The sequence below is a fragment of the Mus caroli genome, chromosome 2, assembly GCF_900094665.2.
Source record: "Mus caroli chromosome 2, CAROLI_EIJ_v1.1, whole genome shotgun sequence".
Taxonomy (NCBI): Eukaryota; Metazoa; Chordata; class Mammalia; order Rodentia; family Muridae; genus Mus; species Mus caroli.
In genome coordinates, this window is record NC_034571.1 from 157,246,230 (window position 1) to 157,265,236 (window position 19,007).

The 19,007-nt window shown below is 52.7% G+C and overlaps 1 protein-coding gene across 4 annotated transcripts in view; it reads right to left on the reverse strand.

Annotated features, from left to right (window-relative positions):
• Nucleotides 1-19,007, reverse strand: part of Elmo2 (engulfment and cell motility 2) — a 41,233-nt gene that overhangs the window by 8,009 nt on the left and 14,217 nt on the right. For all 4 annotated transcript variants that reach the window (XM_021186127.1, XM_021186133.2, XM_029474016.1 and 1 more), the window contains exons 5-15: nt 18,669-18,719; nt 15,574-15,755; nt 14,150-14,249; nt 12,912-13,063; nt 8,976-9,054; nt 5,983-6,033; nt 2,673-2,795; nt 2,262-2,396; nt 1,588-1,692; nt 1,394-1,502; nt 887-1,023 (exon numbers count right to left, since the gene is read on the reverse strand). In XM_021186127.1, coding sequence (XP_021041786.1) covers nt 887-1,023; nt 1,394-1,502; nt 1,588-1,692; nt 2,262-2,396; nt 2,673-2,795; nt 5,983-6,033; nt 8,976-9,054; nt 12,912-13,063; nt 14,150-14,249; nt 15,574-15,755; nt 18,669-18,719 — 1,224 coding nt within the window. The remainder of the gene's footprint in view (nt 1-886; nt 1,024-1,393; nt 1,503-1,587; nt 1,693-2,261; nt 2,397-2,672; nt 2,796-5,982; nt 6,034-8,975; nt 9,055-12,911; nt 13,064-14,149; nt 14,250-15,573; nt 15,756-18,668; nt 18,720-19,007) is intronic.

Here is a 19,007-nt window from a genome sequence, read left to right on the forward strand (position 1 = left end):
GATGTGACAACTTCCTTAAACAACTGTGAGAAGAGAGTCTGCCTACCCAGTGTGCATGTGCGGGGCATGAGCCTACTGAGGAAAGGACACGCTCAGAAAGAACTAATGAGGACATGTGTGTGCACACACATCCTTAAAAACTCACTCTCACACAGACACACTCACACAGACACACACACACACACACTCTCATACACAGACACACATTCACTTACACAGGCAAAGAGCAACAGAGAGACAGGAAGAGTCTTATAGGCACCTCTTCTTTATATTTCCCAAGGTTTGTTGTTTTGTTTTACTTTTTTTGAGACAGGGTCTTGCTACGCAGGCCAGGCTGACTTAGAATTCATGCCCGCCAGCCTCACGTGCATGCGCCTATGTCAGCTCACCTCCAATGCTTCCCCAATGGGATGGTCAGCCTCAAAACAGAGTTCCTTGGCTGTCAGCTTGTGAGGGCCTAGCACAGTGCTCCACTCCGGGGCACTTGGAGCACCGAGGCCCAAGAGGCACCGTGATGTGCACAGCATGCTGCCCTTCCTGCCTTGTTGACACTGGCTGTTCACAGGACTCATCTACCACACTGTAGCCATGGACAGGCCCAGCCCTTCTGCCCCGCTATTTCCCTGACCCCTGTGGAGGACAGCGGCAGGTTCTAGCTTTCCCAGATAGACACAGGTCTTGGGCATCATGGGGAAGATGCCCGTTCAAGGTTACAAAGGGAGTCACGACAGCTGAGACTCAGGCTCTCTAGTACTTCGACCTTGTGACACAGCGCTGCTGGCCAGGCTGGTTTTCCAGCTCAGGGATTCCCCAGGCGCTGGCCAGCTGTCAGAGGCTGTCTCGTGGTCCTCTCCCAGCAGCCTCTGGGTGGCTCGGCAGCACTGACCTTGTTGAAATCCTCAGCTGTCGCCCTCATCTCCTTCCAGGTCTTGTTCAGCAGCTGGATGCAGATCCCGAAGAGTTCCTCAAAGGCTCGGTCGTGGGTGAAGAACATGGGGTGGTAGTCATTGCGCCCTTCATTAGCTGTGGAGAAGAAACTGTAAGCGCGAAGGCTCGGCCATCAGGCACCCAGGGTACCCACCTGGCAACCCTGAATTCCCTGCACTCAAGTCATGAGGACAAAGAAAACAGACCATGATGACAGTCATCAAGGAGCAGAAGGGGCTTTCCTCAAGCCCTTAGCTCTCCACCCTGTTACAAACTCAGCCAGCCCTTACACACAGCACTGGGGAGCTTTGGAGACACCTCAGATCATGAGCTCACAGAACAGCAGCTACGATCACCACGGATGGGGGTGGGAGTAAGAACAATGTCCCCCGCCTAAGGCCCTCTGGTCCCTCCTGACATCTGGCTGTGGTCACCTCTAGCTGGAGACTGGCTGCTGCAGACTTACGGAGCTCCCCGACCTGCAGGATCTCACAGAGCATCTTGGTGAGCTCGATGGCACTGCGGCCAAACGGACACTCGTGTTTGTCCTCCCGACTGCTGTTCTCCAGCACGATCTACAAGCAGAGAGGATGTGGGGGGTGAAGGGAGGCGGGTGTGGATGGGTACCAGGAGTGAGGGGCTGCCCCACCTGGTCTTTACCCGGATGTAGGTGTCCTGGTGGACTTTGGCCAGGTACAGCATGTTGTCCAGCGCCAGCATTCCAGGAGGAGTCTGGGTGAAGTCCAAGGCTGGGTTGATATGGTTCTGGAGAATCCAGGAGAGCGGGTGTGAACTTGGGAGTCCTTGTGTGGAGTGACCTGGGGGCAGCCTGTCCTCCCTTTGTCTCAGCTCTACCCTAGCTCGTCTGGCTCCTGGAGCACTGGACTAAGGCTGCTTCATCCTACCACGTAGGTACACAGTACAGTTAAACCAGCTCATCTCATTCCCAGCTGAGCCATGTTTAACCTGACCACAGTCAATTGCAGCTGTGTGACGAGCAAGCTGCCTTGCTGAGTTGATTCACACAGGCTGCAGTGGGTGCCATCCCTTCCTTTCCACTGTGGGAGAGGGGTAGGGAAATGAAAGGTGGAGGCTAAACCTTAGCACCATTAAGGTGAGAAGAGAACACCAGAACTTTATCCTCTGCAGGCATATGGTCCCCTTTCCCTCCAGAGGCTGGCTTTCTGGGCCTGCAATTGATGGATCTGGTTTACGCCCACCGAGTGGCCACAGCTAAGGCAAGCCAAAGGCCCTCATCTCTTTGTGTCTGTCACTCCAGGGCTGTCACTATGGAGGGGAAGTTGCCAGGGCGGAGAAGACACTTTGGTACTTACGGTGAAGCCCAGCATTTTATAGTCCTTGGTATACATGGCCTTGCGCTTTTCAGTCCCACTCCCGGGGACGTTGCTGGGGTCCGACTCTGCGTCGAAGGCGATCCTCCTCAGTTCGAATATGATGTCTCTCTGAGCCTGGGAGGGAGAGGGCGGTAGGCAGGGCAGTCAGCTCCCAAGAGAAGCAGGGAAGAGAAAGAGCAGGGCATGTGCTCCCAAGCCAGTCTCTAGGGATGGACCAGCAGGAGGATGGAAGGACAGAAGAGGCCTTTGTCCCAAGTCCTCAGGAGATGTGGCCCACACTAGTTTTGAGGAGACCACTTCCCACAGCATTCTCAGCACACACTGTAGGCAGAAAGACCACAGCCATGAAGGAACAGCACAGCTTATACCAGGATGGCCCCCAGCACCTGCCTGGTCATTGGGATCCATCTTGGTCATCATTCTTTCTTCCAGAAGGTTAAAGGTCAAGACCTGAAGGACATACAGCTGATGGGCCATCTCTGTTTTGATTGGACGATTCCCTCTGATCACATGCTAGAGAAAGAAAGGCAGAAGCAGGCACAGACTCAGTGCACTGTCTTTCCTAGAGAGCCGTGTCCGTGTCCGTGTGTGTGTGTGTGTGTGTGTGTGTGTATGTGTGTTAAGCACACTGGACAAGGATCTTTTCCTTCCAGTCTCGGTGCCTGCATGTTCTTGAGTGGAAGGGGGCTAGACTAGGCCAGAGTAGGTTCATGCAGGCCTTCCTCTCCACTTTTGGGCAGAGGAAGTGGAACAGAGAATGACGGTTCAACCTCAGACACCAGAGGTGGGGGTGGGAGGGGGCCCAGAGAGAGAGAGGGGGTCAGGGAGAGAGCAGGCCAGCAGAGCTAAACCCAGCCAGGCTTGCCCCTCATAGGACTAAAGCCAAGGCACCAGCGAGCACGTGGAAAAGGGCCACTGCTAGACAGGCTCGAGGCTAGGCCACCCTAAGTGACATGGAGCCACCTATAAGGAAGGACACTGGCTTTCCTAGGCACCCTCACACACCCTCCCCATCCTTTCCTTTCCTGTCACCCCATGTCAGCCCCTGCCTGTCCTTCAGCCATCCCTTATCCTTCCAATGCCAGCTCAGCAAATCCCTCTGACCTGGCGCCCCAGCCTCCCTCATCTTCTCACCTTCTGACTATTTCTCTCTTTCTCCCTGGCTATCTTGGCTAATCACTTTGGGTATCTTATGTGGGTCTCCAACCTGTCCTTAACCCCACAACAGCCTGCTTTTCCTCCTGGCTTCCTGGACTTCCCAACCAACGCATCGTGAATTCTGTCACCCGGGGACCCTGTGCAGCTTCTACCATGTCCCTACCCGTGTCCTTCAGGTCTTACTCAGTAGCCCTGACTCTAGAACCTCCCTGGACGGTGTAGCAGCCACTAGTCACTTGTGGGCATTTGTGTGCCTAACACGGCCCGGGCCAGCAGCACAGCACTGAGTGCTACATCTCTGCAGAGCTCCCTGGAGTTGGCCCGCCCACCCCTGCCTTGCCTCGAGACCAGCCTTTTGGCAACCTGTGCCATACAAGTTGATGATCCTAGGCTCACATGGCTGGTGGATACTAGCCAGGTCCAAACTACAGTACGTGCTGTCTCCAACACACCAGTCCTGGGAGCCTTAGTGTGAAGTGAGAAGGCTGTGTCCCTGATGCGCCATGAATGAAACATTGCATACTGAAATGCTTTTGTATCATGGGTTACATTTCCCGGCCGCCAACCTTCATTTCCCTATTCCTTTAGCCCTGCTGATGGACCACCTCTAAGCCCATGCATGCAGCACTGAGTTGCACTTCTCCACCAACCCTACCCTACCTAGGCCTCACCCTCAGCTTGGCCCTCAGGCTTTCTGCTCATCTCTGCTACCCAGTACAGTTCCCAAAGCCACACACAGGATGAATCCCACTGAAATTATCACCCACTCAGGCCCCCAGTCTTTCCAGGAAGCGTCCTCTCTGGACAGAACTTCCGCAAGCTGAACACGCACAGAGCCTGCCCTGCCCAGCTGCCTTCAGAACAGAACTGGGATGGCTCCTGCCCTCCAGGTCCTGCTGACATCCACATGCCCTCTCCACCTCTCCCGCATGTCTCTTGCTAGTTCAAACTCAGGGGCCCTCTCCAGCCCCCACACTCCTGCTCTTCTCCTATGCTCTCACAGCCTGGGGCTTGGCCTCCTGCTGGCCTCCATTACAGCTCATCCTCCACCTTGCTCCAAACCCCTGTCAACTGCTCCCTCCCCCTCCGCCCACTGCTCTGAAAGTCCACCTCTAGTCCTTCCCCCTCACGGCTCACAAGATGGCTATGTAGAAAGGGAAGCGGCAGTGGCTCCTGGGCTTTGTTCATGGTTCTCAGGCGAGGGGGAGGAAGTGTTCTACCAGCCATGGCTGCAGCTCTCTGGCTTCATTAGACAGCATGTGTAGGTACTGCCTGCCAAGTCAGTTAAGGCCAGAGGCTCAGCTGTCTACTCGGTGCGACCCTCTTCTGATCCATCAAGCTAAGCCTCAAACTCAGATTTTTCCCAGAAATGCCTCCCCATGCCCACATGTAGAGCGGGTACCTAAGCAGCAGTTCTGGAGTTCCCACAGCATGGGCACTCCCCATTCCACATCTGTTGGAAGGGAGCAGGGTTGCAGTGACTTGGGGATCAAGTCACACAAGGTAAAGCCATCGGAGTCTGCAGGTTTGCTTAGAGCTTTCTTCTAGAGCTCTGTTACCACACACATGCACACACAAATGTGTACACACACACACACACACACACACTTGCTGCCCACAGCTGCCATGCACCCTGTCAGGCATGGTCTATGTATTAGCTCCTTCAGTCTTCACACCCAGCTAAGCAAATCAAAGCCCAGGGACACAGGGTCAACCGCTCAGGATCAAAGCAGACTGGAAAATGGCCAAAGCCACTGTCAGCGTCGAATCTTTCACGCTTGACTCTGATGTTCTGTCTGTTACCTTCACTGCCGTCTCTGGATTTTCCTCTGTTTTTGACAACTAATCAACTCTTTTCCTTTTGGGCTTGGGCTTGGCTCCTGTCCTCACCCCACTTGCTGCCCTCACACAACCCCCCCCACCACTACGGTAATAAGAGCGAACACCTTCCCAGACTCCTCTCGAGCCCACCAGCAAGTACTCAGTTCACGGCGACGTAGAGTCCAGTTGTACCTATGCCACAGCCTGACCCTCCCAGGGCTGTGCTGGGAGGGAGACTAAGGTCTAACCTCGTGTCTTGCCTGGGTGCCTAACACTTGAGAAGCTGCCAGCTTCTAGAAAGGCTTCTTGACTTCCCCTGCAAAGCAGATCTCACTGGTCCTGCCCTCCCTCTCCTGGCCAGAGCTGTGCTGGGCCCCACCTTCCCCAGCAGAGCACAAGGCTTCAGGAGTTCTGCGTGCTCCAGGTCTCAGCCCACTCAGCTGGTTTAACAGGTCTATATTGTAACAGGCAGTGGAGAAGGCCTTCCCCTTCTCCCTGGAGGGGCTGCAATCTCTTGGGGACCATGGGGGATGGCTTCCTAGATGCAGCTTGGCTCAGAGGAGTCCAAAAGAAAGCTCAGTGTTCCGAAGTACCCAGCACCTGTTAGTAAGCCCCCTCCCCCACCCCCAATGGTGACAGTCACAGCCCGCCCTCCTTGGGATGGTGAGGATCACCAGCAGCAGGAAGAAGCATTAACAAAAGGCAGTCACTGGGAACTCACGTTCAGGATTATGGACCGAAGGTGCTTCTGTGCAAAGGCATTGGCCATGTCCTAGGGAGGGAAACCAACACACGTAAGGCAAGGCAGGTGGCATCTGTGACTGCTGTCAGGGGAAAGGTCCTCACAACTCGAATGCCTCTCCTTTCAAATGAATGGTGAAGAAATCCACTGGCCATCAAATGTGTTTTACTCTAAAACTTTCCCTGCTTTTTTCATGAATGCAAATGAACTCAGTTTCCCTTCCTCCGGGCACAATAACGCCTCATGTCTTCACGAGACTTGGATTGCTTGAGGACAAGACACATGTGTTACAAGCATGCTGGTGACAGACACTGCACGCAGAGCACACGGCAGGACATGCACCACTCCAGGCAGATGGCCACAGCTGAAGAACCCTGGGCAGCAGACTGGGCTGTGGGAGGGGGTATGGTTGCTGTGAGACGGGGGTACGGTTGCTGTGAGACGGGGGTACGGTTGCTGTGAGACAGGGGTATGGTTGCTCAAACCTCACTGAGAGAGTCACGTGTTGTGGGCCTTTGGGTAACATTTCACATCAGATTCACCTGTCCATCATATTTGGCTCAAACTTCAACAGTAACATTTTAATTATTAAGTATCCAGGGAATAAAGTATTCTAGTAATACTTGAGTCCTCCACAGAGATCTAAGGGTCCCATCAGCACCATTTTGACCATCTTTTAAAAAGATACAAGAAGGAATGCAGTGGTTATCATTCAAGCCTTTTCCAAGTCTGCTGGCGGTCGCTCTGCAGTGACACTCGCTCTGAGGGGCTGTTAAATTTCACCCATATCAGGATGTTTCTAATTTTCTGACAACTTTTCTCAATTTTTCAGTCCATTCCTTCTGATGTCAGCAACCTGTCTTAGTGATGTTAGTTACAGCGACAACTCCCTTCTAAGACACTGCCTTCAGTCACCTTTATTGATGGCGGTGAATTAGTGGGTCTGGGTGGGCGGGGTGGCTGCTGTCCAGTGACCTCTCTCCTATATTTCTAAACCTCTGTCCATGTTATAGATGTCTGGCCAGGAGCATCCAGGTTTATTGTGTACCCCTGAGCATATCTTGGCTAGAAGAGGAAGATGGCGCCTGGACACTTCCCAGATACCAGATGGGACTAAACCCTGGGTGGGCAAGTCTCAGATAGACACCTGCCAGCAGAAGCTGAGATGTGAAAGCCTGTGATGAGCTTCTCCTTGGTGCTGGGGTGGGGAGCAACACGCTCCTGCATGTCCTCACAAGGTGGCCTTCTCCAGTGTCCCCCTAACTAAGATCTTAAAAGTTGATGTGAATGTGTGTTTTGACTCTGTGTGTGTGTGTGTGTGTGTGTGTGTGTGTGCGCGCATGTGTTTGTGTGTGTGTGTGTGTGTGTGTTACCTGAGAGAGCCAGAAGAGGGTGTAAGTAAACTGTATAACCCTACTCAATTATCTATTTAGGAAAATCCAGAAAAGGCCTGGACACCCTCACTCCAGCTTTGGCAGCCAGGAGGCTCCGCATTATTGGGATCATACTGAAGAAAGTCAGGCTGCCTCTGCATCTGACACCAAGCTCATCCCAGACTCCCTCAAAGGCATCATGACGGAAAGCCTGGCCACTCTCCCTTCCATGACTGTCACCTCCAGTGGCTTTCTGGCATTCCAATATGATGGGCATATGCTATCTTCCCATGGGCCTGGTTCCCTGAGCAGCCAGTCCAGCCTGTATGCTTCCTGCCCAGCTTTGACCTCCCCACCAGGAAGAGCCGGCCCTCTACAACAGCGGTGCTACTTACAGTGACGGGCAGGTCTAGAGGGTTAAGGTGCTTGTCCTGCCAGCAGAAAGCAAAAAGCACAGAGAGAAGCAGACAGGATGAGCTTTTTGGCTTACAACGAAACAGAGACAGGAAGGAGATGCTCACGGAGCCACCCCATCCAGACAGAAGGAGATGATCACAGAGCCACCCCATCCAGACAGAAGGAGATGCTCACAGAGCCACCCCATCCAGACAGAAGGAGATGATCACAGAGCCACACATCCAGACAGGTAAGACAGACAAACTATGGATGCTCTGTTCCTCCCTCTAGTAAGGGAGCTCCTGAGAGCCTGGTGCGTGCGTGACCCCACAGGGACTTCGTTTAGCTGGCCTCGATTACTGACAATCAGGCCTAGGTGTGCTTTCACCAGAGCTCTGGTGTGGTAGGAGGCTTTGAGGTTGCTTGGCTTTGTCCTTTACCTTCATGGAAAGATGAACTCAGCCTGGAAGGCTGAAACAGTCGCCCAGCCAGAGGGAGGACAAGCACTCTGCCCAGGTCCTCCATTCAGGTCCCACACTGTTAAAATAGGGGCCTCGTGTGACCTAGTGACCTCATCATGAGTGAGTGGTCAGGGCAGATGCTGTAACTGCCAACATATAGGTGAGGCCCTCAAGCTGGGACAGGAAGAGCTTGCCAGGACTGCACGGAGCACACAGCTGCTACCAGAGGAAGGCGGCTGAGGGTGTGGACCAGAGACTGCACAGGTGAAGCCTGCTCCTAAGTCCCATGGCCTTCAGACCACAACAGCGGCAGAGGGGCTCCCCTCCCTCTTCTTCCTCTAACTCAGGAGCTAGCACACTGCAGGCATATTGGTGTGGTGTCTGGGTAAACAGTGTGACTGTGACTGGGGACAGCTGTACCTCTGTTTACCTCTTTTGCCTACAACAGCTGAAGCTGAAGAGTTGCTACAAGAAGTGAAAACCGTTTACTCCCTGGCCAATCAGAGGAAAAGCCTGCAGAAATCTGCTTTGACCCAGGAAGCATCAGGTCTCCCACTCCCAGTTCATTCCTAAGGCTTCCCTAACTTAGGAAAAACAACCTGCTGGGTTCTGGCCAGGGAAGGTGAGGAGGGAGCTCCAGGGCCACTGCTAGATCTCTGCTCTTCGCCCCGCAGTGCCTACTCTGCACTGCGGCGGTTCTCTTAGCCGACCCAGAGGAAAGGTTGGAAAGGCAGCCACAGACCTGTCTCTTGTCTTCGGGGGCCTTCAGGAACAGCGCGTTAATCAGAGCAATGGCGTAGGTCTGGATCTCCTGGTTGGAGCTGTGTCAACAGAGATGGAGGCAGGGGGGTCAGAGGACCAAAGAGCAAGATGACGGTGCTCATGACGCTCACACACAGCTTAAAACACATTGTGATCAAAGGACAAGCGGGGACGGCGTCAGAAGAGCATTCCGAGCAGGCGCACGCTTGACCCCACTATTCCACGCAAGGGATGTAGCCAAGGCAGTAATCAGAAAGCTCTGTGTGACTTATTGACAAGCTGTTACGCTGGAGTCTTATGAAGGAGACGGCAATGTTAAGTAATCCAGATGCTCTTCCTAGGGGCTGCTTAACATGGCAGATCCTAAGGGCCTCCGAAAAGTCACGCTTTGGGAGCGAGGATTATTAACCTGGGACTCAGAGATGGGCTTGAGTATCAGTGAAGCCTGGATAGGGTCCTGAAAGCATCTGGCTGACTATGTGGACGTCCTCAAGGAGAGGGAGGCTTGGGTGGCTCTGGGCTCCCACAGGCATCTGGGAGAAGCATCTCTGTAGAAGAGCATGATATGGGAAAGTGTTCACGATGTATTCATTATTCAGCCAGGAAAGAAAGTACTAAGCAAGGTGCGCATGAGAGTGTATAGCAAGATCTGAATGCTGGCAAGACTATGCAAAGAGAAGGCTGGAGGGACATCCAAGCTAATGTTTAACAGTGGCTCTGAGCGCAATGTTGAGCAAATATCATGCTATTCACAGTTTCCCATATTTTCAAAGTTTTGACTACAAATTTACTCTACTTTAAGTAAATAAAACAGCCATTAGCATTTCCTCAGAATTTGACATAGCTGGCAACCGGGGCTTTTGTCTGCCATATTGTGAGTGCCTCCTGTAGCTTCCTCCAGAGAGCTAACAGCTTCCTGGTCAGGCAGGTCCCTCACTGAACATATGTACACTGGTGACAGTGTGGGCTAAATATTCATGAGAGAAGCCTGAGAAATGTCACATTCTTCTATTGTTCTCAGGGAGGCAGCTGAGGTCACCTCCAATTCAGAGAAGAGTACAGAGAAGTCGCCAGGACCAAAATCCTCCCTATGCAGAGCCTGTAATCTCCCTCCCACCCTGGCATTTCAATATGAAAGCTGGGCAGAAGAATTCTTTAAAAGTGACAAGGGAAAGCCAGGTGTGGTGCACACCTGCCAGCCCAGACTGTGAGGGGTGGACAGTCCAAGGCCAGCCTGGACAGCAGAAGACCCACTCCTCAGCTCATCAGTGACAGGGCAAGACCAGTGCGAAAAGAAGTCACATTTGTTTTTTTAAAAATCAGATTAATGGGGGAAGTGGGCTGGAAGCACTATTGGGCTGTGCTATCCAGTTTAATGTCAACTTGACATAAGCTAAAGCGTAAGTGGACAGGAGGGAACCCTAATTGAGAAATGCCTCCATAAGATCGGGCTGTATGAAAGCCTGTAGGGCATTTTCTTAATTGATTGGTGGGGAAGGACCCAGCGCACTGTGGGTGGTGCCATCTCTGGGCTGGTGGTCCTGGGTTCTACAGGAAAACAAGCTGAGTGAGCCAGGAGGAGCAAGCCAGTAAGAAGCACTCCTCCATGGCCCTGCTTCAGTTCCTGCCTCCAGGTTCCTGCCCTGTTTGAGTTCCTGTCCTGACTTCCTTTGGTGATGAGCAGCGGTCTAAGCCAAATGAACCCTAGACTCCCCAACTTGCTTTTGGTCCTGGTGTTTTATTGCAGCAGTGGAAACTGTAACTAGGATAGAACTTGGTCCCAGGTCTGAGGTATTGTTAGAATAGACCTGACCATGGGTTTTCGGGAGGACTGGGGAAGGACTTTGAAACTTTGGGCTAGAAAAGCCATCGAGTGCTCAGAGCTTGGGTAGCCATTCTGTGGGAGGTTGGAGGTTAAGAATGTTGAGAGGATGGAGCCTGGCTTGTGAAGCTTCAGAGGGAGGCAAAGACTCCGTCAGTCCATTTGTGTGAAGACTCTGACCTGGTCAGCTGGAGCTCTGACTAACAAGAAACCAGAACCGCTAAAGTAAAACCTTTGTCTTACTGGGACTATCGATGCTGGTCTGCTGCCGCTGAGAAACCAGCAGTGATTAAGAAGAGACCAGCATCACTGAGGTGAAATCTGGGAAATGCCTCACACAGAAGAGGCAGCCAAGGCTGCCCCTCCCTCTGGCAGCTGAACTTGGTAGTGTAAGAGTCACCCAGGTGGTGACATGAGTTGTGAAGACATGAAGGGGTCGTGCAGAGAAGCTGAGGCTGGACACCATGATGAGCGCAGGAGGAACTATTGGTGAAAGTGCAGCCCGGCTGCAGATCCCCAGCATTTTAGAGATGTCAGGACCGCAGATGACCATCACTAATGGCAACAGGGAAGCTGCGGGCAGGCGGGAGCTTAGGAAACAAGCTGTGTGCGTTGCAAAGGAGCCAGAGAGCTGACCCAACCCCTCAGAGGAGCCCCGAAGAGGATGGAACCCCAGACACTGGACACTGGGTTATTTACAGTTCAGTCTGCGACTGTGCCTGCTGCTTCCCTCTTGACGTAGGGAAGAATTTATTTTTACAGGAGTGCACAGTTGAGAGGCTTTAAACTTAAAAGATTTGACAGTATTACACAGACTTTGGACTTTTAAAGAGACTGGATATTTTTAAAGGGACAACTTTAAAGTGTTTGAATTTTGTGAGGCTGTGGAACTTTTAAGTTTGTAAAGTGTTTTCGATTGTGGTGCCTTTATTAATGTGTGATCTTGGGATGAACAGGAAGGGAAAGGTGGCTTCACAGCGATGATGTGTTTGTCTTTTAAGGTGACACGGAGTCAGTTGTGCTGGCCAGTCTTATGTCTACTTGACACAAGCTAAACTCATCTGAGAGGAGGGAGCCTCACTCGGAAAACTGCCTTCCCAAGATCAGGCTGTAAGCAAGCCAGTGGTTAATTTCTTAATTAATCATTGATGTTGAGGACTTAGGGGCCCAGCTCATTGAGGGCGCTGCCACTCCTGAGCTGCTCCTGGGGAAAGCCACATCTGCCTTGCACCTGGGAGACTGTCTTGGTTCTCTGCATCCTCGGGGCCCCATAGGGGAACTGGGCCATTCCAGTTGAGTCCAGCAGGCAGGAAGGGGTGAGAGTCAGTGTTAGCCAATCAACTGTGTGACCACCCTGCTATGCAGAAGTCCCGCCCCCACCATCACAGACAGGTTCCCAGAGGTGCCTGTGTGGCACCTGGCTTTATTACAGGCTAAAAAATATATCCTGATAAGGTAAGCTTGCAAAACACACACACACACACACACACACACACACACACACATTAAAACCCAGCCTTGAGTTAGGTGATAATCTGGGCTGGCCACTGTACTAGTATTTAACTCTTCTTTGAGCCGAATGGGTAGAGAAGGTGGGGGAGACTTACACCTCTAGAGATGAGGAAAGTGAGACCAACGGCTGGAGCAGGAAGTTTAAGGCCAAACCCTTGCATACCAGAGCCTGGATCTGAGCCGGCATCGCAAATTCACGTAGCCTACACTTCTTATTGTTGCCACCACACTGTTGGCTTAGTAAGTCATCACCCATCAGTCAGGATGGAGGGTCAAAAATAGCTGAGTCCTTGTTCCCAGGAAGCTCAGATGGGAAACAAGTGATATGTGTGTGTGTGTGTGTGTGCATATATATACTTATACACACACACATACGTATACATGTACAAACAAGACTAATAGGCCCACAGAAGAGGAAGCGTCTAACCTTGCCACAGCTAAGGTCTGTACTATGTATGACAGGAATTCCCACGGGAGGAGAAGGAGGAGGAGGAGGAGGGGGAGGAGCTGAAGGAATGTGCAGGGCCAGGCAGAACCATCAGAGAACAGACTGGCCGAGCGAGGGCGGGGGCCCTTACTCACACCTGCAGGTGGGAGATGAGCTGTCCCACGGTGATCTCCTCCGCTATCTTCTGGTACAGGCTCTGGCTGTTTAGTACCATGCTCTCTAGGATGGCCAGGGACCGCTGGAGGATGGACACATCGACCATGGGCTGGCTCACATACCCTGCAATCTAGACCCAGAGAGAGGCGCACTGGATGGGAAGCACTGAGCCAAGGAAAGCCCTGGCGCTTTCTCCTCAGCATCCTGTCTCATGTGAGCAGTGCCTAGGCAGCTCTCATCCGGTTTATGGCTGCCCTGTTGAGAGGGCGGGGTTTCCCTCAGCACGATGCCTCCATCTTAGGTGGCAGTATCCACTCAACTGTGTTTCTTCAAAATGTAAGAACGTAATAAATTAATCCCTTTCAAATAAGGGGTCAGCATGCGGTGGACCTTCTGATTCTTGTATCTTATTTTATCTTCACCAGACCTGGAGAATCCCATAGACCCACCCCTCTTCTCAAGTCCTGTTGTAATCCCCCACACACAGCCATCTCACTTTTGCCCGAATGCTTCTAGCAGGAGCATTCTCAGTGAGAAGCGCTGGTCAGTAGACAGCAGGGTAGTCACTGGTTTCCATTCAGCCTGCTGAGCTGAGACTGCCTCTTCTGGGAGCAAGGAGAAGGGCCCTTCTACCCCTCCATTTAATCTGATAAACCAAGCAAGCTACTTGGCAGATTTGAACAAAGGAAGCACATTTGCAAACGAGACACAGTCTTCTCTCAGAAGGGCTGAGGAAGCAGGTCACTCAGGGCTGACGAGGAGCTGCTCTGTGCCAGCCTCGCTGACAACCAGTTCTGCTCTGAGCCCCTCTCTTGGTGCAGGCCTCCAGAGAAGGCAAATTGTGAATTGAGATCTTTTCCCGGACAAGTGACAAGGACCTCTCTTGAGACCAGGCTGTGGACACTGAGTCACACCTCCCGTGAAGGTGGCCAGGAGGCAACAAAGAAGCCACCACGAGGATGTTCAGAGGCCAAGGAAAGCGAACTCATCTTTAATCTGGTGACCTTTCCAACCTAAAATGGGTTTATCAAGTAAGAACTACTGACAACCAGAGAGCATCTGCTAAAGCCTAAACCTTTCAGGAGTCCTGGGAAGATCACCGCTCACGGATGCACACCCAGCCCCGGGGAATACAAAGGCCATTTCTGCCAGAGACTCCAGACTGCAGCGTCTACTCTCCCCTTATTCCAGACGAACTGAATGTTGGACGCCTCACCTGCTTAATAAAGGTGACTGAAACCATGTCCCAGGAGACAATGCCATGATCCATGAGCTCTAAGAAGGCAGTCAGGGTGAATGCCAGCATCTCACTGTAGCTGAGACATGTGCAACACACACAAAATACAGAGATTCAGAGCCAGGGAGCACAAGAGGGACAGAGCTCAGTAAACACCCACGGGAATCTTTGGAGGCGGCAGTCAGTGCCTGAAGCACACCAAGCACGGTGCAGAGTGGACACAGCTCAGGTCCTTACACTAGAAAGCTGGAGGGCTACAGGCTCCTAGCTGGTCTTCTCTGTCTTGCTTCTTTCCTGGCTTAGTCAGTTATCTATCTCCCCAAAACAAAGGCCTTTGTCAAACTGAAGCTTGCAGGGGGACCAAAGAGAGCATATATCTCCCATTAACCTTTAGGCCAAGAGGCCCCAGGGCAAGGGAGCGGTCCAGGTGTGGTTTCCGTCTGAGCAGTTGCTCATTTTATCTTCTCCAACTCTAGCTTCCTGCTCTGTAAAATCGAGTTAGTCTCACAGCATTAGTCTCACAGGGCTGTGGGGAGGGCAGGCTGATGAGGTCTGCAGTGCCCTTACAATAACGTGGCGCAGGGATTAAACGGCTGCCTTTTGTCTCTCCTTACAGGTTTAATCATTCATGCAGGGGCACAATGCTCTACAGTTAACAAGCCAGGCCCTGTTTGCCAGAGGTAATGATGCTGCTCACGGAACTTTATCCCCATTTCAGAGCAGAGGAGACTAAGGCTTGTCTGTTGCAGCCAACACTCTCCCAATGGCAGCAGCTGGGAGATCCGAGACTTTAAAGCAAATACCCTGGATTAGCTGCCTGGCTTGGCTGACAGCTTCAGCTCATCCATCACCTATGAGATCTCTGACTGCCTGCCTGCAGCTTAGGCTCTACAGGCTTAGGTGGAGACCTGGGCATCTGTCACTCACTGCTCATCACAGATAAGGCTCAGCTTCCCACCATAACCACCTGGAGGCCGTGGAGGTGCCGAGGCGTGGTGCCAAGGCCTGGTTCCTCCTTGACAGTGTGGGGCAGGGAGATGGCAAATGGGAGAGACCTGTGGCATTCAGAGGGAGGCATGCCCATTTAGTGACACAGCATCACTAAAGAGCACCACGAACAGTTCCCATCTCTTCCCTGACCCTCATCAGGCCAAGCATTTCCCATAATTTGCCAGGTCTGCTGCGCAGCACTGCCGTCCTTGCTGACAGCAAGGCCCTACTTTCAGTACTCGCCTAGCACAGCACTGGGTCACAGAGTCCCCTGGACTCTGAGAGGCAGGCCCCCCACAGGGACGAGACCTCTCTGGATGTGGACATGAGCATCTGTGAGCGCAGGGGTAAACCGGACACCGTGGGAGGGAGAACAGGAGCCCTGCTGGTCAGGGGCCTCTGGGGATACTCACTGGGACAGGAGCTTGGTCCCACTCTCCACGAGCCTCGTCAGCACAACGATGCCATCCATGTTAATGAACTCTGTGGCGAAAGTCACGTCAGCTGAGAGCTTAGCCAACTCCTTCATGGCATCCAGCCGGGTCTCCATACTAGATGACTGGGTCCTTTCCATCAGCTGGCGTGCAGCCCGGGACTGTGAAGCCAGGGACAAAAGAGATGCCATCTGCTCCTGCACAGGTTACTACTGTGGACAGTTAGGGTTTCACATGGCTTAGGAACTGCTAAATAAATGTTTATGAACCAGGAAGAGAGTTTCCAACATGCCGAGACTGGGCTGTATCTTTTCTGTATTTCTCTAGCCTGTGACTTTATTTTTAAAATTATGTTTAATGTGTGTGTGTGTGTGTGTGTGTGTGTGCGTGCGTGCTATACCCTGAGTGAGAAGATCAGAGCATCAGTTAATCTGACAGAGTAGGTTCTCTCCTTCCACCATATGGGCCCAGGGGATAAAATTCAGGCCACCAGGCGTGGGGACAAGTGTCTTAACCCACCGAGCCATCTTGTTCTACAGATTTTTCTTTTTAATTCCTATCAAGAACATAAAGAAAGGGCATCTCCTAACTGCGAGTCCTCAGAAGCAGATCTGGCTTACTGGGGAACATCACCTGTCAGTGATGGAGTTCCCACTGAAGAGCTGAGCCCCCCACCCCCAAGCAACTGAGGGAAACGTGACAGCTTCTGTCAGAAGCTGAGGACCTTGCCCTAGAACTTAATCTGATGGCCCTGAAGGACCCTTTTAATTCTAAAGTGTGGTAAGCCTGACAAACCTTTGCTGTTCTAGATCACCCTTCCCCAAAGCACAGTGGGCAATCAGGAAGGATGAAGGAGCAGGAGGCCAAGCTTATGAACAGCTTCCTGGATGTGATGGCTGCTGAGGACGGATGTCCCCTAGTGTGGGCCCTTCCCCAGCAGGGTGCCTGCCTCCTGCAGCCTAGCACAGGGCTGCAGCAGTGCCCAATGTCACTCCCTTTGCAGAGCTTACTACAGCACAGTCAGACTCCAGTTCACTGCACACAGTCAGACTCCAGTTCACTGTTCCGTCATGCCCCTGCTCTGAACGGGACATTCTCTCTGGAGAGACTCGGGAGAAGTAGAGTGCCCCAGGCCTGCCTGTCTGCTCAAGGCCAGGAAGTGACCAGAGGCCAGGGAGTGCGGCTGGCTCCCCCTCCCTTGCCTAACTGTTACAGAGAGGCCCACACCTGCCCAGGGCTCTCAGCGACTTACAGATCCTCCTAATCCCACAGTGGAGGAAGGGTGTGCCTGAGAAAAGGTCGTCCATGAGACAATCTGCAAGCACTGGTCTGCATGGAGCTTAGAAACTTCCAGCCCAAATGTCAATCTCCCTCCAGAGACAGCCTTGCCAGCTGCTGTCCCCTGCTCCACTTTATACTGAGGCCTGCCCTTCCTCAGACTATCACGTGAAGTCAGCAGAGCCTGGCTCACGTTTGTGGGGACATGGGGAGGTTGGGGGGTCTTTGCTCTGAGAAGCTCCTTCAGGGGAGAAGCAAGATGAACAAGATGCTAAGTGAACTGGCTGAGGCTCACAGGCCCGAGTCTGAACCTGGCTTGGCTACTTTTTCAGTTTCGCAGGTGGCAAGATATTCATCCTTGGTCCTTGGTCTCCTTGTGTCCCTCTCGGTTGAACTGATGCAGTCAGGAAGATTTAGCAAAACACAAGGCAAGTGCTGGCTGGCAGTCCTTTACACATCCCCTCTCCAGATAAGCGGCTCCTTCCTCAACAATAAAACATGGCCTTAATTTCCCACAAGTGTGACAAAGGCTGAGCCCCGGTGGCCGTGCCTGTCTCAAGCCTGCCTCCTTGCCCTGATACAGACTGAACCCTTACCCGTTTCCTGCACTTTCACCCTCTCCCATCTGAGCTCATGCATGGGACACATGAAAAACTGCAGGAGAAAGAAAGGGCCTCAGGCTGGAGGGTAGGACACAAGGACCAGAGAGCCTTCCACGTCACTGCCAAATGTCTCAAGACTTGGAACGCATTAAACATGCTGCGCCTATGTTTCAGACAAACGTCTTTTGGCTCCCACATCTCCCACGTGCCTGTCCCCTCTCCCTCCCTTGGAGACTGAGCTCCCAAGACAGTAGCAGACGAGACAGTAGCAGACCTAAGCGTCTCCACTGTGCCCTCAACTTTCAGAGACTGCTCTCTGGCTGCTGCCTTGCTGTGGGAGGTGGGGCTGAGGCACCTTGGTGATCTGTACCGATCACCTTCGGGATAATCCTCACGGCTCCCTCCACCCCCGCCCCTGTGGTCTTGAGATGCGGTCTCTGGAGCCTATATTAGCTTTGGCCAGACTGTAACTGCAGGCTTTGAACTCATGATCCTCAGCCTCTGCCTGTCAAGTGCTGAGATCCCAGGCCTGGCCTACTGTTCCTGTCACCTGCTCCTCACTTCCCTTCCAGCTGCGTCCTTTACTCGCCTTGATGGGCTGCTTATACAGAATGGGAGGGTCCCCAAGGTCCCGCCCCTCTGCTCCTACCCCCAGCACTCATTCACCAAGGTTATCTCTTAAGGCTTCCTCGTGTCTGGCAATCCCGCCATCCCACTGCCTCTGCTGAGACCTCATCCTTACCAGTCTGAGAGAACACTCTTCTGCCAGTCTCTCTTGCTTGCCTGTGAATGTGGCCTTTCTAACTCTCAATAGGATGCACAGGGCACATTTCTCATGGAATCTATTTCTTTCTGAGTAAAGTCTAAGCCCACGGGCGGCCGTGCGAGTGCCTTCAGGACTGGTCTCCCCCACATACCTCACAGCTCTGGCTTCTACACTAGAAAGAAACCACACTTCTTTCTCCAGTCACTCACAGCCTCTAAGCTCAGGGTCCCCGTCTCTGGGAAAGCATTCTGGAAGCCCCTACGCTCGGGAAGGTGGTCCCTCTCAGATGCCCTACAGCCAGGCGGCTGTCTGCTGCCCCTGCTTGTGAGCTGCCAGCTGGGCTGTGAGGGCAAGGGGCTTCTTCTCAATGCAGAGCAGAGTCCATGCCACCACAGGCGCTCCTGTGCCAGGACGACTGGAATACCTACCGGGGAGACGGCCAGTTGTAAGATTGTCCCGTTCTTAATGTCATTTCGGGTCTGGGTAGCAAAGAATAAAACAGAACAAAACAAAAAGACAATATTAAAACAGTGCATGGAGGTGAACCAGGAAGGACTGGTGGCCATTTTCACAGTGTAATTGACTTTCCTCGTCTGCAGAGGATTCAGCTAGCAGTGAATTAAAGAAATCTACAGGGGGAGGGGTTTGCTTTGAACGTTCTGTTCCTGCCTGTTGTTCTTGTCTGGTCCCCTAAGCATTGCTGGAGAGCAGGTACAGCCATGGCCCACCCACTGCATGGGGCACACTCTGCATCTAGGGGGGATTTT